The following is a 17,878-nucleotide window of genomic DNA, read 5'->3' as shown; positions in this document are numbered from 1 at the left end:
ATCACAGTTTGGACAAAGAAAGAATATGTCAAAGGAATCAAACAGAAAGCCCCACTTTCCCTATCCTAATCCCAACCTTTAGAAACGTACAGAGATACACTCATTTAGACAGGTTTCAGAGTAGCAGCCGTGTTAGTCTGTATCCGCAAAAAGAACAGGAGTACTTGTGGCACCTTAGAGACTAACAAATTTATTAGAGCATAAGCTTTCGTGGGTTACAGCCCACTTCTTCGGATGCATATACAGTGAAACATATATTGAGGAGATGTGGAATTCGTGATTAACAGAGTAAGACTCCCTAAATATTCCTGATGCGGCCAGCTACCACAAGAGATGTTCTGGGAAGGAGAAGTGTGAAGAGCAAGAAAATATCACCAAAGAGGAAAGGACTTTTAAGTGTGATTGTGACACTCTGGCTACCTGCCATATCCCATGTCGCTCTCTAATTCGCTCTAATAAACACCTCCACTGCAGCCTCCTGGGGAGAGCTGATTTCATTAGCTGTAGTTTAGCCTGTGCTGAAAACAAAGTATACACCAAAGAATTAGATTCCAGTAAATGGCTACGGATTTTAGGTCAATGGTAAAATATAGCAGTTCTCTCACCCTCCAGGAGTAAGAGACAATAACATTTCCCTGGGAGAGACTTCTGAATCGAAATAGGACTGATTCAGTCACAGGGCTGGTCTACACTGGGGGGCGGGGGGGGGGGGGGGGGAATCGATCTAAGATACGCAACTTCAGCTACGCTATTCTCATAGCTGAAGTCGACGTATCTTAGATCAACTTACCTCGTGTCCTCACGGCGTGGGATCGACAGCCGCGGCTCCCCCGTCGACTCCGCTTCCACCTCTCGCCCTGGTGGAGTTCCGGAGTCAACGGGGAGCACGTTCGGGGATCGATTTATCGCGTCTAGACAAGACGCGATAAATCGATCCCCGATAGATCGATTACTACCCGCCGATCCGGCGGGTAGTTAAGACGTACCCACAGTGTTGAGAAGTAGGGGTTTCAGAAACAGACGGTTAAAGAGTGCATTCTTCTCCCATTTGCCATCATCCTAACTCTACGTGATTCTGTTACCTTGTGGTGTTACAGCACTGAAAACTTTTGTCCTCATGTTGGCAATAGATCTCTAAATACAGACTATGCACTGTAGCTTAGACATGTGGCTGTTTTACCAGGCAGCCCTATTTGTAAGTTACCTGCACAGTGGAGGTGATCCTGGAAGAATCCGTCCCCGCACAATGTCACACATTGCCCGTACTTCATCAGCAGGGATCCCTGGCATGAGGTGCACTCAAACCCATTGGTGCAGGTGGAGCACATCTCCATGCAGGCTGCCCACACAAAACGAAGGGAAAAAGAGACAGTGTTACCTTAAAACGTCATTGTGCACTGATACCGATCTGTACATGGTCAGTCTGCGGGCTAAATTCAGGGACGCATCCCTATGCAGGAAAAGCATTTTAGATTAAAGATGGTTGGGGAAAAAATGGTTCCTTTTTTTGCTGAAATTTTTTGAAATTCTAAATTTTCCAACGAGCTCTAGTTTAGATCAGTTGAAATCAATAGGACATAAAGAGATGCTTCGGTGCTTTCCTGAATCCAGGACTGAAAGACTAACCTTACTGATATCCGATTTGGTGTTGTGTTTCCGCATCAATAAGCGATTACAAGGAGGAAAGTTTTCATACAATAACAGTCCATGACTGGGAGGCATTGTGAATAAGCAGCCCCCCAGGACTAAAGCACCAGCCTGAAGGAAATCCAGTCAGCTGAGATTGGTACATAGGCTATACCTAAGCAAACCCCAGCATCCCGATAGAATCCAGAATCACAGCTCCCCACACAGCGTCCATTCTGAAGCCACTTAGTTGCATCCAGGCAGACGTCACAGTGGTCAAAGGACCGAGAGCACGTCAAGCAGTCTGAGTGGCATTGCACTAGCATGGAGAACAAAAAAGAAAGAAGCTGTCAGCACTGCGTGCCTTGTATCAAGAAGGCTGGAAATAACACATACGCTATAGTCAAAGCAACACTCAATGTGTGGCCTCTCTGCTAATGGCTCGAGGCATTTTCTCATAAATTGCATGCGATCCGTTAAATGCTGCATTTTATTGGACTGGATAAGTAAACGTTGCATTTAATTCAAGTTGGACAACCGTCCATTCACAATCCATGTTGTCTCTTTTCATTGATATTCTTATACCATCAGGAATCAATGGCCCACAACAATCAGAACTTGAGTTACCTCAGGCCAAATCCCATAACAAAGTCAATGGGAGTCTGGCCAAGTCGGGTCGGAGTAGGAGTTGCAGGCTTAGCAACACAGAGAGATCAGCAGAGGGGACAGGATTATGACGAGATATTTCCCTACAGCAGGTGTTTCTCAAACTACAAGGCCGGCCTCCGTGCGGTGGCCAAGGGACCGAATATTTTTTCTTTAGTGTTGAATCATTTTTGCCCAGCAGAAGAACTGTCTGTTCAACTTTCAACGGGGGCCCAATCCTGGAGCTGTTACTCAGTCTTCATTCAGGCCCCAAACCCTACTGACATCAATGTGGGGCTTGCCTGAGTAATGGTTTCAGCCCCTAGTGAAGTTCTATAGGTGAGTAGGTGGAGGAGGAGCAGGAAAAGCCCCAACGAAAAACAAACAAAGAATGGGCTGCCCTGTCCCTACACACGTGTAGCAGCGTCTCCACTGCTTGGCAATCACCTTACTGCTGAGAGAGGTAGCGCACAGCCTGGGCTCCATTCAGGAGCAAAGCTTTCTGCACTAATCCAAAGTGTTCCCTGAAAGTAGGACCAGCTGCTGTCCCATGAGCAAACCTCAGCTTAGAGAGCGACACTACGGACTGGGTAGGGGGGTGTGGGTTTTCCCCCCAAACACATTGGTCAGAGAACAGTAATTTACACTGGCTTCACAAAAACATCTGGGTGAGGGAAGCCCTTAGTTTGTGGGAAGGTGGGGACAACGCTGTGGGAGATTTTGGAGAACTCTGGGCTAAAGAGTTAAAATTTTGGAAAGTTTTATAGGATCATCAGCCTGGACACTGCATTGCAAAACACTCATTGCCTCTATTGCAGCATGGAGAGAAGTAGTTGGCGGGTCCGTGGAAAGGAGATTTCAAGGGGAGCAGTGAGTATGCAGAACGCAGGCTTGGCTCTATATATCCCCATGCAATGATCTCAGGAGATCGTATTTTCCAAAGAGCTCAGCACACAGTCAGGCACCTAAATGAAGTCGGCGGAATTTCAAAAGCACTCAGCAGCTCCTATTGAGACGAATGAGAGCTTCTGGGTGCCGGGATTATTTTATAATCTGCCTGCCTCATTGAAGTGCCTTAACGGTAGCTGAGCTCTTTGGAAAATCCGGCCCAGAAAATATAGACCTGTTAATACAATGCAATGTTTTCAAATCACAGTCATACTTTCTCCCAAATCTGTCCCCATTATATAGCATCTGAACTCCTTTAATTAATTTATCCCCACAACACCTCTGCAAGCGAGGGCTGTGCTATTATCCCCATTGTACAGATGGGGAACTGAGTCACAAAGAGACTAAGGCTAAACATTTTTAAAGCACCTAAATGACTTAGGCACTTAGAAGCCTAAGTCTCACTGGAAGTCAATGGGACCGAGTAGCCGTCACTTTTGAAAATGGGACTTCAGGGCTAACGTTTTCAAAAGCCACTAAGCAACTTGCCAAAGTTTACACGGGAAGTCTGTGATCGAGTAGCAAATTGAGCTTGGGTCTCCCAGGCTAACCCCCTACCACTTCCTCTTTTCTTATGCCTGAAACGTTCACCTTCTGTAGCCTACAAGATGTCTCTAAGTTTATGTGGCCTGTCCAAAAAGCTTGCCTTTTGGATTTACAAACGCTTTTTTGGGTTGTTGTTTGTTTGGGTTTTTTTGCTATTCAACAAATAATAAGCTTTAAATATTTATCTGACAAGCGCTCTGAGCCACTTCGGCAATGACAGCATAATTAAACTGCAAAGTTGTTTTCTTTTTCTTGTGACAAACTGGAGCTCTCTGATTAACCAAAGCAAGCTGAGTGCAACAAGAGCGGCTGCCAATATGAAAAATTAGGAATAAGAGCAGCTGCCAATATGAAAAATTAGGAATCTGCAGCTAAAACCTACCAACTATGAAATGCAAATGAAGGGAAATGACAACATCCTGTGGAAAAAAATAATTTATATGCAAAATTGCTATATAGCCAAAGCTATTCTAATGTGTCCAGATAATTATTAACTGGCTCTAATTTGACCCCAGGTGAACTGGAAGTGGCGTTACAGTATAAGGGAGTACATTTTTTTAAAGGAAATTAATCATAAGCCCATAAACTTCACAGAAGCATGTTATAATTCTGAGAGAGAGAGAGAGAGAGAGAGAGAGAGACTTTTTTTGTTTGTTAGAAGATTTCAGAGTTCAAAAAAAAGGAATGAAAAACATTTCCAGGACAACAGTCTCCAAGTCCTCCAACGATTCTTTTTACTTTGCCAAAGGATGGCTCTTAGGGTCCTGATCCAACTCCACTGAAGTCAGAGGGAGACTTTGGCCTGAGTCCTAAACCTACCCTGATATCGTATTTAAATTATAGGGGGAGGGGAATAATTACTGATCCCCAAACCAAACAGAGGCAGCAAAGCTGAAATCAAAACAGTTGTCACGAGAACATTGATAATACTGAGAAGCCCGGGGAATAGAGGGCTACGTTGCATGACCTTTACTCACATTGGTAAGCACCGACAAGTACCCCCAATGAAGTTAACGGGATTAACCAGTGTGAGTAAGGATTGCACAATCAAACCCCTAATGCCTGATTGTACTCCCTGTAACCAGAGAGCCAACAGTGCATGGTTTTACAGAGACCCCCTGGGTTGGCTAGCTGCAGAATAGTTCACCAAAGGGTGGCATCTGAGCAGGGCCGGCTCCAGCACTTTTGCCGCCCCAAGCGCAAAAAAAAAAACCAAAGCTGCGATTGGCGGCGGCAATTCGGGGGGGGAGGGGGAGAAGCTGCGATCGCGATCGGCGGCGGCAATTCGGGGGAAGGGAAAAAAAAAAAAAAACCCGCCATCGGTGGCGGCAATTCGGCGGCAGGTCCTTCGCTCCGAGAGGGAGTGAGGGACCTGCCGCCGCCGAATTGCCGCACGTGCTGCCCCTCTCCATTGGCCGCCCCAAGCACCTGCTTATTAAGCTGGTGCCTGGAGCCGGCCCTGCATCTGAGGTCTCTACCGAGAGCCAGCTGCCCACTGGTCGTCCTAATCACTGAGAAATGTCTGTACAGATAATATTAAGGAATTATGTATCCCTACTGAACATTATGTTCTGAAGATCTTGGAGATAAGGCAGGTCGCCGGGAGGTGACATACCTCGGAGATGTTCCTTTCGAGCAGGAGGTGACTGACACCTATCTCCCTGTCTGGCCGTTGGTGTATTATCTACCTATTTTCACACTGAGCCAGGGGCGCATTGTGAGATTGCGAAATCGTCAAGAGAGGAAATCCACAGGAAGAAACAAACAGCAGGGGGTGCCCTGTTTCTGAATAAAAACAAAGAATTGGTCTGGTGTATCTTGGAGCGCAAAGAGAGACGTGGAATCCTTCACCGAGGAGGCAAACCGACAGTATGCATGGTTCATGAAAGAAGGGTCAGTCAGCCTGGCTGTAACGCGCTGCAAGGATTTCGGAAGAGCAATACTAGACATGAGAGTACCTTGTTCGTTACATACAGGCTCTGAAATGCGTATTATGATTTTATTTTATATGTAACCATGTTTCTAATATTTCTACTTGCTATTACTCAATTCTCTGTGTTTGTTAAATAAAGTGATATTTGGTTTCACGACTAACCTCGCTACGTGCTGTGGGTTAGTGGAGGGTTGATGTGAAGTGGAACTGGTAAGCTGGGGTGCACTGATTTTTTGAAGCAACAAATCTGTGAATCCTGCGAGGGTCCACAGGACCAGCGGCTGGACACTGCAGGCTGACGCTCAGAGGTTGGTATGTGCCAATGTGTCGCTAACCTGGACAGTGACAGCAAGGCCTAGAGGACAGTGCTTGGATTGGCTGTAGCAGTGGAGCTGGGGAGCTGACTCATGGCAAGCACAGACTTCCTCGTGCTAAGGGCAGGTGGTATTGAGATGCCTCACCACCCTGGGAACCCCTGAGAAGCATCACACCCCCTCTTTAGGCCCCTGAAAAACTAGTGCCTCACTGGGGAGCATTCGTAAAAGGATTTCATTTCCTGGCCTCAGTTATGAGGGGCAGGGTTACAAAGGTTTATACCCCGGTAATATGACAGGGGTCAGAATCCACCCTGTACAGAACTACAAAAGTCAGCAGAAGCTCCTTCGCACAAATACCTGACTGGCACTGCGAGCAGCAGTCTCCCTCCGCCTTTGCTGCCAGGCGGCCCAACGGGCAGGACGGACAAGAGCGTCGATAGCAGACCACCTCGGCGTCCCGGCATTCACATTCCTTGCACGGGTCTTCTTTCCATTTCTCTCCATTCTGCATAAGACAATATTGAACGCTTTACATGAGGGCTCCGTTCTCACTGCAGTGATGCCAAGTTCAGCAGCGGGGCTGAATCCAGATCCTGCGACGTGTGATGAACAGTTACAGGTCTAGCGGCCAGCTAGAATTTTGCAGAATGAGCCATGATACTAATCAAAGGAGAGCCTCGGCACGAACTAGATGCTTTGTGACCTATAGCAATCCCCAAATAAACCAGAGAATCTAATAGAGTGATAACCATTATCAGCCATATTCTAACAACACAGGAACACATCAATTGCCATACAGTGCTCCATCTTGTCTAGTAGCCCTGTCCATTCCTGTCTTCTAGACTAGACAGTGACAGATACTTCAAAGGAAAGTACAAGAATCTCTATAATGGACAAATAAGCTGCCCAAAGGGGAAGTTATTTTTTCTGAATCACCATCAGTTACCTCTGGGCTTATGACATGAAAACTAAAGGTTTGTGTCCCATATAATTTTTATCAGGTCTGATGTAACTGTAGAGGTTTTCATTATTCCTATAAACATCTAAGCCTTTTTATAATCCTGTTAAGTTCTTGCCCTCAAGTATACACTGCAGCAATGACCTCCACAGGTTAACTTGGCATTGTGAAGAAGTACTTTCTTTTATCAGTTTTTAATGTATTGCCTTTCAGTTTTATTGGATGTTTCCTTGTTCTCATATTAAGGTATGAGAGAGTAAACAGGAGCAGCTGATTCACATCCTCTAGACCATTCATACACCTCTATCAAGTCCCCTCTTATGTCTTTCTCCCCTCTCAGAATGATGCCCTGGTCTTTCCCAAGTGGTTAGAGAGTTAATTTATTAACACTGAATTCCGTTTGCTGTTATGCTGTGCATTCACTGACCTCCATTCCCTCCATCTTCTCTAAGTCTTGACCAACATAAAGAATTTTGTGTCATCTGCAAATTTTGCCACCTCGTTATTCTATCCCTTTCCCCAGTTCATTAATAAATATATTAAACAACACTGTGCCAAGTAGAGACCCTCGGGTCCTCCATTGTTAAGCTTCTGCCATGGTGAAAACTGACCATTTATTGCAGTTGCTTGTTTTCTATCCTTTAGCCCGTCTCTAGTCTATGACTGCACTTTGCGTCTCACCTTCTTTACTGAGTTTCTGAAAAGCTTCTTGAGTGGGACTTTATCACGTGCTTTTTGAAAGTCTAAATAAGTTTGTGTCGCCTCTTTTTCCTTTAACAACTGTTCTGTTGACACACACAGGGAATTCTAGCAGACTGAAGGGGCACAATTTTCCTTGACAAAAGCCAGTCTTTAGGATGGTGCAGCACACTGCCCTTTCTGCACCCAGCTAGTTTTGTTGGCAAGAGCAGGGGGACTGCAAGGGCTGGGGACTACCCCATTATCCCAACTACTCCCTGTCCCACTTGAGTATGTCTACACAGCTCACCGAAGCAAGCCTCCCAGCCTGGGTCAACAGAGTTGGGCTAGTGGGGTAGTTCTCTAACAATAGCTGTGCCTATCTAAAGTCTCGGGATGGGGGTGGGCTTCAGAGCCCGAACTGCAACTTCAAAGCACTGTCTACACAGCTATTTTCAGAGTGCTAGTGCAAGCCTCACTAGCCCAAGTCTGTCAACCCAGGCTGGGAGGCTCTCTGCCATGGGTTGTGTAGACATATCCTTTGTGTCCCTGGGGCTGTTAACAGGGAGCAGTCCCTACACTCAGTGACAGTAATTGTGCTTGACCCCATAAGAGAGGTGGTAAAAGCACGGGGGAGGCTCAGTCTGGTTCTTAGATGGCCTTATATCATGAAGATTTCTCTATTAAAAAGGATAATGCGTGAGTTGAAATATGCAATATACTCACCTTGATGTGTTTTACTCCACTCACATCAGGGAGCGAGATCTATAGACAGAATGAGATATGGTCCTGTTTAGAAAACACCTGAATCTTCTACTTCCTGCATCTCTGAAAAGTATTCTGTTAAGAGCTGTTTATTTCTACGTAAGTAGTGGTTAGCGTCATTACTCATCTGTCACACTAATGTAAGGTCTCCTATTGTACTTCATCAAAATTGCATAGTCAATTTCAGAAGAAATGCTGATTGCAAATATCCCTGAATAACAGACTCCTGTTGCAGTGAAAACACTAATCAATGGGGAACATTTTCCGAAAGCTGCATTGAGCTTTGGTTGCGCAGCTCCCATTGACTGTAATGAAAGTCAAACATCTTAAACCCCGGGAGATGCACTGAAAACTTAAGGGTATGTATATAAAACATTAAACGGGAATGATTCAATTTGCTCTGCTTTCCTCTATGTAATAAAAAGAGCCTTAGGAGACTTGTGTGGTGCAGAAAATTATAAACAAGCAGATTTTATAAAATGCAAAAACCCTCTGGGTAAGTAATATTAACGGATTATTCTTTTGTAAGACTCAGCAAATAATGTTCTTTCCAGACTTTGAGGAGATAGACTTTCACTTCTCCAAACCCTCACAAGCATAACACACTGTGTTATGTGTTCCAAATTACCAGGATACTCACATCTTTGCTACGTTCCTCGTACACACAGTAACTACCCCTTGAAATACATTCAGGACAGCACTTCCCCTCCAAATGAATTAATTCTTCATCCTGCAGAGAGAGAGGTTGCAGCAATACACATGAAATTAGCATTTCCAAGCAATACTGCAGAATGCAGAGGCAGAATGGTTATCACACTGGAATGCAATCTTCAATATCCAGTTGCATCTTATCTTCCCTACATCCTACTTCATCTCTGTATGTACGTTTTGAAAAGTGTGTTTAAATAACATTGTGGTTGCAGAACGAACCCCAGAAAAGTTCAGGAAATTCACTGATAAGGCAACTGTATCATCCTTAACTCTTGCCGCTGTAAAAGAAGCCCCCAACCAAACCACTAAAAATACATAGAAACTGGAACGTCATTTTTCACTCTGAATTCCTTGGATTTTACTTGAAAACTTTCACCTCCTTAAAATACAGCTCTCTCACTTCATTTTCTATGTTCCATTTTTCCCTTAAAGAAAAGACTAAAAATTTTTAAAATGTTCATGGTAAATTTTAAAACACACATTATATTATCTAAATTCTATTCTTGGTTACAACTGTAACAAAGATATTGTGATTACACCAGTGTAACTGAGATCATAATTTTGCCATAAGAAATGGAAATGGGGCCTTCCATCTGCTCAAAGGTCTGTTGTCTGAATGGAAGTGAAACACTTACGGGACAGGAAGAACCTGGATTAGATTTAGGAGAACTAGGTTTAATTCCTGTCTCTGCCTTTGATTCTCTCGGCCTGATTCTCATTTACATTAAGACCTCTTGACACTGCTAAGGTGATATAAAGGGGCCTAAAAATGGGTGTACATATAAAAATTAAATCAAAATAGGCTATTTTAATTCCAAACTAAGTATCCACACAGACTTGCACCAAAATAATAAAAGGTGAACTAACAACCAATTTAGCTATTTCAGGGCAAATTAGTTCATGGACCAGCCCAAAGGATGAGATTTTCAAACGCACACAGCATTGGACTAACTGCTGCCCTTGAAGTCAATGGTAAATGCTGACCGCTTTTGTAAATCGCACCTTTTAATCTCTCTGTATCTCAGTTCTGCAGCTGTAAAAAATGGGATAGTATTTACCTACCTCCTAGGGGAGCTGTGCAGATTATTCATTAATAGGTATGAAGTGCTCAGATACTGTGGTGGAGTGGGGAATATTAGTAGATAGATAGTGCTTTTGGATATAGTAAAACCCTGTTTTTGAAGTAGAACATTTTCTCATACTGTTTCTATGCACCAGAATTCTAGCTACAGGGTGTGATTCAGTCTCCGCTGGAATGAGTGGAATTCTTTCCAATGACTTAAATGGGGTTTGTATCAGGCCCTTGATGAACTTCCAGTCATGGGAGTTGTTCTATATGTGCAGAATCCTCTTTTCAAATTCTGTTATTGAACTGTTCATATATATATATATATACACACACACACACACACACACACACACACAGAGGAAAACCCCAGCTAACAAAAACTCCCCACGAATGGAAAAGCTGGCTACATCCTTGGGTTCACTGTGCTCAGGGAATGCTGCTCTTGAGTGAAGTGATAGTGAAACACTCCTGGCCACCTACCCTGCAGGGGGAGGTTACATCTCAGCTCCCTAAGTCTGGAGTAGAGTGAAGAGAAAACTGGTGAATTCCCACAATCAAATGAACTGTGGTTGGATTCAAAAGTTTCCATATATCTGCCAGGATTGCTGGATAGCCATTGCTCAATCACTAGTACACCTCTACCCCGATATAACGCTGTCCTCGGGAGCCAAAAAATCTTACCATGTTATAGGTAAAACCGCGTTATATCGAACTTGCTTTAATCCACCGGAGTGCGCAGCCCTGCCCCCTCGGAGCACTGCTTTACCGCGTTATAGCCGAATCTGTGTTATATCGGGTCGCGTTATATTGGGGTAGAGGTGTATCTTCACAATATTAAAACACAGTTAAGGGACAAGAGGCAAGTATAAAGTTAGACAGTGGCTGAGATTTTCAAAGCCAACCAGGGGATTTTGCCCACGACTCTCATTAACTTCAACGGAAGCATGCGGCTACTTCCCTTGGCTGGCTCATAAAAGTCAACTGTTCCGATGAGCCAGATCTTCAGCTGGTGTCAACTGATGTAGCTCCATTATTTACAGCAGCTTAGGATGCATCCCAGTATATTTGTTCATAGAATCACTACGGTATATTTTACAGTGTTCCACTTAGGAAAACACAGCTTGCCAGTTTGGCTACATATACACAAGTGCAGTAGCGTTACCAATGGCAGATTATGCCAGAATGGCCAATCTGGGCCCGATGCTTTGAAAGGGCCACCGACTGTAGTGAGTTGAGGCACTATGTTGTCAGTCAATCGGGGAGACATTTCACTTTAATCCATCACTGGGCATTCCTACAAGTGTCTAGATATTTAAACCGTTCTTGCAAAACTCCGTGGTGTATGGTAAGAACCCAGGTCACTAGTATGTACTGTGAACTTTCCCACCTCCAACACACACAGACACTTGTACAAAGGATGGGGGGGGGGGGGGGAAATGTGTATGGGACATGATTCTCCTTGCCAAAAAAGGCAGCCTGGCCTGCCAAGACTCAGAAGTGGGAGGCACTATGCGAGATAACTATGTCACTTGAACTCTTGTTTAAGAGGCGTTACTCATTACATTCAACGTTAAGACTGTGGAAAGGGAGTAAGGGGGAGGGGAGTGTCAGACTGAGGCTACATCTACACTACGGGGGGGGTCGATTTAAGATACGCAAATTCAGCTACACGAATAGCGTAGCTGAATTCGACGTATCAGATCCGACTTACCCTGCTGTGAGGACGGCGGCAAAATCGACTGCCGCGGCTCCCAGTCGACGGCGCTTACTCCCACCTCCGCTGGTGGAGTAAGCGCGTCGATTCGGGGATCGATTGTCGCGTCCTGACGAGACGCGATAAGTCGATCCCCAAGAGATCGATTTCTACCCGCCGATTCAGGCGGGTAGTGTAGACCAGGCCTGAGGAAAATAAAATGTTTATACACGCACACACACACACACACACAATACTTTAGATCTTTAAGATTTAAGATTTATCTTTAAGATTTATCAAAAGTAACTACAACAACTTGCAAGGAAAGGAAAAAAGCTGTGCAATACAAATGATCTAAATTTCCTCCTTATCTTCATAACATTAGGACCAATCCAAAGACCTGCTGATAGCATGTTAGTCATGCAACACCTTGCAAGATCTGGCCCATTGTTCCCTTTGTGACGGGACTGTTTAGAGAGAGTCTCCAAAGTGGGATGATGCAGAAACAGGAACTTCATTCTCAGGTCTGGCTCAGTCTCATCTTCAGCCACCCATGACCTGTACTCTTCAGAAACGTCCCTGAAAACGGTCTCTACAGCACTTCATGGAAGGGACGGTGGGAACTAGCTTGATGGGTTATGAGATGCTTTTGATGGCTAAAGTGGTTTTGGTTGAGCAAATCCACTTCAGCAACCACCCTATTCACACCTACCAGACAATTTCCAGCGGCCCCCTTGAAGACTGCAACTCACAGCTCACCTGAGGGCCGCTCAGAGTCACCAGAGACATATTCACTCTGCAACTGCTGGGCAGGTTTTGTTTGAAAGGGTTTTAAAATTAAGCCCTAGCTCTAGTCCCATCAGATGCTGATATGCTAGGTCGAACTACCCAGGATTCATGTTTAAATTTGTGACCTCATTACAATTTAGACAAGAATATGTGACCAGAAAATTAATTTTCCCTTAATGAAGGGCTAAACCCCACAGACTCCTCGCTTCAATTAAGCTCTGATTTACTGAGGCAGGGGGGAAAAAATCTCAGATTTTGCCAGCAAAGCTGCAAGACTTGGAGAAGAAGAAGAAAAAATGACACCCTACCCTCTTTAAGATTCTTGTATGAGACATTTCATATTATCCTTGGAGTAAATTAATGCATGGCTTGTACTACTGAGCTGGAATTCTATCACAAATGATCCAAGACAGCTGCTTCACCTTTTTGGGAAGTCATATAGGATGCAAGTCCTCACACAAACTTTTTTTATTTTTTTTATTTTCTATCCATTAGGACCAAAATTGTTGTCCAATATGCAAAAAACACTTTTCCTGTCTTTTCCAATGCCCATACACCACTGATTTCAATATTACTTATTTTGATGCCTGATTTGGGACACCCGGGTTTGAAGAGGTTTTCCATGGAACCCAATTCTGCCAAGATTAGCGTGCTCTTAATGCCCATTGAATTCAATGAGTGTTAATGGCACTCAGCACCACCCAGGGTCTGTCTCTAACACAGGCAATTTTTTCTCCATAAGAAAGGGAAAGGATCTAATCTGTCAGTAGAAATTAGATCTGCTACTTTATATATTTGTTTATGAATCCACATTTGTCTGTAGAGTGATCTTAAACGTTGGATGGTCCAATCTGGGGCGGAATGCTACGTACGATGAATCTGTATTGGTGAGCGTCTTCAGTTGTACTGTAATACATCCCAGGTTGTACTGAATACAAGATTTTCTCTCATGGGTACTAGTAAGAGTTCAAGGTATGGGACTGTCTGCACTGCACCAAATGGAGCTGCTAAATCATTTTCTACGTTGAGCCATGATGGTATGTAATCGTTAATGTAAGCGTTTCATTTTACAGCTGTGTGCGTGTGGAAAGCTAAGTAAAAGAGATACAAATCCAGAAGACTTATTCCCTTGATCTTGTCTTGTTTATATGAGAAGCTTGACTTTCCATCCAACTACATTCAGAAGTAGTTTAGGTAGTTTTATTTAAGCATTTTAAGGTAACAAGGCAGCATTCCGTTTGACAATAAAAGTTTGGGTCCAATATTCATCTTTGTAACGTCAATAAGAATGGATCAAGAGAGGGAAATACAAAGTATTTTTAATATTTAAAGAGATAATGTTACATGAGTTAGCACATAACTTTATTCCTAGATACATGATCTCTGCTCTTGATGGAATGAAAATGTGTTTGCACTGTGTCAGAACTGAACTTTTTGATACATCCATTAAATTAGACTTACTCCAATTCACCTTATATCCATGCACATACCCAGATTTTGGGCTAGACTGTGGGCACAGCCTTGATCCAGGGGTGTTAAATAAATTTTACCATCCTAGGAGTGTTCTTGCCAAGTACTGTGAGCTAGAGATATGCATGAAGGCCACAATTCCTTCCCTTCATTACCCTGGCTCTGTAAGCCCAGTTGGAATGAAGCAGATATTAGCCCACTGGTTAGCACTGACACTAAAAGTGAAAGAAAGAAGTTTTATCTAGTGGAGGAAAGTTGATCCAAAAACCTTTTTTCATATACAGCAAATAGATAGGGCCAATCAACCCTACCTAATGCCATTTCTGCACCCATTTACAGGGCAATTATAATATGAACTATCATTTGAGCTCTAAGTAAGAGGTAAATATTTGTATAGTCCATCACAAATCTCCTTCACATAAACCCTGACTGCTCGCTGTCTGAAAATCGGTAGGGGGTCGCTAAGTCTAGTGGCTAATACCTTAGCTAAGATCTTGCTTTCTAGGCCTAGCAAAGATCAAGGGCAAAATTCTTCACAGTTTTTAACAGAACTGGCTGCCTCTAGTCTATGGTTTCTGCACCGAATTCAGCACAAGCTCTACTGAAGCCATTTCTTACCAGGTAGATAGTGACAGTGCCGGAGACAATCAAAAAGTAAGGTAGCCACCGATTCACCCAGGCATGCTGCTTGCACAACGCAAGACAGCTAAACCTCCTGCCTGCCTTGCACATACAAATTGACCATCACTTCCATGTTAACTGCTTTGGAGGCAAGTAAAGAAAGAAAATCAGGAACTGACCATTATATTCTTAAAGAAGAAACCTTTTCTTACCAAGGCGCACTCCACTTTGGCACACGCTCCATTCTGACAAGTGACTTGTCCTCCATCACACGTACAAAATTCACAGCGAGTGCCATTCCACATCTCGTTGTGATACCTGATGGTGCCTTCGTATAAGCAGCTTCCTTTGGAAGACACGCACTGCTCGCAACATTTCCCAGGACGCTGCACTTTGTTCTGATCCTAGCAAACATCAATACTCAGTAAGTGCTAACCTTTCAAGCCCTCCTTCAGCCCTTTCTGAAAGGGGCGAGTGAGACCCGCAGCCTGATCGTGAGGCCGTGCACTGCTGCATTACCTTCTCACAGGTACGTGGGGCACAGGCCTGTTTAAGACACTTTGCTGCCCCTCTGTTACATACACAGGTAGTGCAGGAATTTTTCTTCCACTGCTCACCATGCTGTCCAGAAAGAAGATAGATAGATACATATATAAATAAAAAAATAAAGCAGTAACCATCACCACATTCTCTCCTGGAGTATGGATTTCCCTTTGAGTGTAATGGGTTCCTTATACATACATGTATCCAAGTACAGAGATTTTTTTTTTAAAAGAAACTGCATATTGCTCCATGATCAGGATAGATAAAGGGAAGAAGAGAGGCCCAGATCGATATTGCAGTGTACACTCCTCATCAGAAAGTTGGCCAGAGGGTCAGTCACCTTTGCAAGAGCGTAGTTAGTGCTAATACACCTCTACCTCGATATAACGCTGCCCTCGGGAGCCAAAAAATCTTACCGCGTTATAGGCGAAACCACGTTATATCGAACTTGCTTTGATCCGCCGGAGTGCGCAGCCCCGCCCCGCCCCCGCCCCCCCCCCGGAGAGCTTCTTTACCGCGTTAAATCCGAATTCATGGTATATTGGGTCGCGTTATATCGGGGTAGAGGTGTACTATATTTCCCTTTGTATACATGACTGAATAATACTAAATATATTCCAGGGGAGTACATTGAAAGCTATGGATATAATGACTTCCATCAATTATTTGTTTTCCCACTTAAAAAAAATGATGTGTGAACAGTAAGTACCTTATCTAATTTATCCCGTGAACCTGGCTGCAGCTTGCCAGCAAATTCCTTTATATTTCTAATCCCTTTCAAGTCTTTTAGCTTCCCAGGAAATAAAAAAAAAAACAGCCATTGTACCAAGTTATTAATGCTGGCAGAAAGTCAGATGTTAGGGAGGGGAAAAATAGAGATGTGCCAGAATTCATGTCAGGTTGGTTTTTGGTTTGGTTCATCAAAGGTTACCTCATACACTTTTCCAGATATGGAACAGGGTTTTGGAATGCACTCTGGGCAACATTTTCCAGGAGACACAGCCATAGCTTCATCCTAAAGATTAAAAAACAGAAAACTTTATTTAAAAAAAGAGAAATGAGCAGAATAACAGTTTGAAAATTAAATATGCAACCCAGTAGCCTATACCTGTAACTCCTGCAAAAGACATTTATATCTATGTGATAACCACCAGCCACCATAGCCATGAATTAGGGTAAGAATTTTGGGGTCAGCTTTGCATTCTGCTGCAAAAGTACAAAGATACTACATCTCATTCTTTGGGACTCTTGAGATAGACACGGTTGGAATCATGATTAAAGAGAAACAGTATGGTCTACAGGATTAGGCACAAGACTAGAAATTAGGAGAGTTCTAGAGTCTAGACCTGGTTCTGCCACTGATTCACTTTGTGGCCTTGGATGAGTCACTTAACCTCTCTGCCTCAGAGGTTGTCTACACACAAACTGGCACCAGTTTAGTTAAATTGGTGCAGTACAATCCTCTGTGTAGAGACTTACTTCAGTCTAAGAGTGACTTATTTTGGTTTAGTTTAAACTTGTTGCTAATTGACTTAAACGAAAATGAAATAAGCCTGCTGGTTTTAACCAATAAGAGTGTTCACACAGCCTTTTGCAATGGCTTAACTGAATCAGTCGAAGGCCTGGTCTGCACTAGAAAATTAAGTTGGCTTAACTATTTCAGTCATGGGTATGAAAAATCCACACCCGAGCAGCATAGTTAAGCTGCCCTAACCCCCAGCGTAGACAGCGCTAGATCAATGGAAGAATTCTTTTGTCAACCTAGCCACTGCCTCTAGGGAAGATGGCTTACCTATGCTGCGGGGAGAACCCCTCCCATCAGCATAGGTAGCATCTACACAGAAGTGCTACAGCAGTGTAGCTGCAGCGTTTTAAGTGCAGACATACCCTAAAAATCACATTTAGTTAAAACCTGCACAATTCTGCATGTTGATAAACCCTCAGTATCCTGTCAGTGAAATGGGGACAATGATATTTACACCAGTATCTACCTCCTGCCGCATAGGGATCTTGTGAAGATTAATTAGTTAATATGCGTAAGGTGTTCTGAACATGAAAAGTGCTATAGAAATGCTAAGTAGTATTATGTCAGCTCCTGCTTCATGAGATAGCATGTAAGTCACAAGTTTCCAAAGGGAGAACAAAGATGACTTTCATAGAATCACAGGACCTCGAGAGGTCATCTAGTCCAGTCCCCTGCACTTGTGGCAGGACTAATTACCTAGACCTTCCCTGACAGTTGTTTGTCTAACCTGCTCTTAAAAATAACCACTGATGGAAACCCTACAATCTCCCTAGGCAATTTATTCCAGTGCTTAACCACCCTGACGGTTAGGAAGTTTTTCCTAATGTCCAACCTCCAAAGGATGGGCTGGAGAGCCAGAAACCTCCTGGGAAAGTTCATGGTGGTAATTCATGGATTTTGCCAGGGAAATTCTAACAAATGACCCTTTATCTGACTTGGGTTTTGGGGACAACCTCTTGTTCCCACTACACTCCCTGGAGACAAGCAAGCGAAGTGAGCTGAAACTGCCAGCCACCCTTTTCATGTTCCACCAGAAGCTGC

At 43.7% G+C, this 17,878-nt stretch overlaps 1 protein-coding gene across 1 annotated transcript in view; it reads right to left on the bottom strand.

The window, feature by feature from the left end:
* Window positions 1-17,878, bottom strand: part of FRAS1 (Fraser extracellular matrix complex subunit 1) — a 200,060-nt gene that overhangs the window by 175,331 nt on the left and 6,851 nt on the right. Inside the window, exons 3-10 of the mRNA XM_065405125.1 lie at window positions 16,244-16,327; window positions 15,289-15,390; window positions 14,982-15,173; window positions 9,057-9,146; window positions 8,378-8,416; window positions 6,373-6,520; window positions 1,802-1,945; window positions 1,205-1,339 (exon numbers count right to left, since the gene is read on the bottom strand). Coding sequence (XP_065261197.1) covers window positions 1,205-1,339; window positions 1,802-1,945; window positions 6,373-6,520; window positions 8,378-8,416; window positions 9,057-9,146; window positions 14,982-15,173; window positions 15,289-15,390; window positions 16,244-16,327 — 934 coding nt within the window. The remainder of the gene's footprint in view (window positions 1-1,204; window positions 1,340-1,801; window positions 1,946-6,372; window positions 6,521-8,377; window positions 8,417-9,056; window positions 9,147-14,981; window positions 15,174-15,288; window positions 15,391-16,243; window positions 16,328-17,878) is intronic.

Source organism: Emys orbicularis, chromosome 5, assembly GCF_028017835.1.
Source record: "Emys orbicularis isolate rEmyOrb1 chromosome 5, rEmyOrb1.hap1, whole genome shotgun sequence".
Lineage (NCBI taxonomy): Eukaryota > Metazoa > Chordata > Testudines > Emydidae > Emys > Emys orbicularis.
The sequence above is the reverse complement of the archived record's forward strand: the minus strand, read 5'-3'. Positions and strand labels throughout refer to the sequence as shown.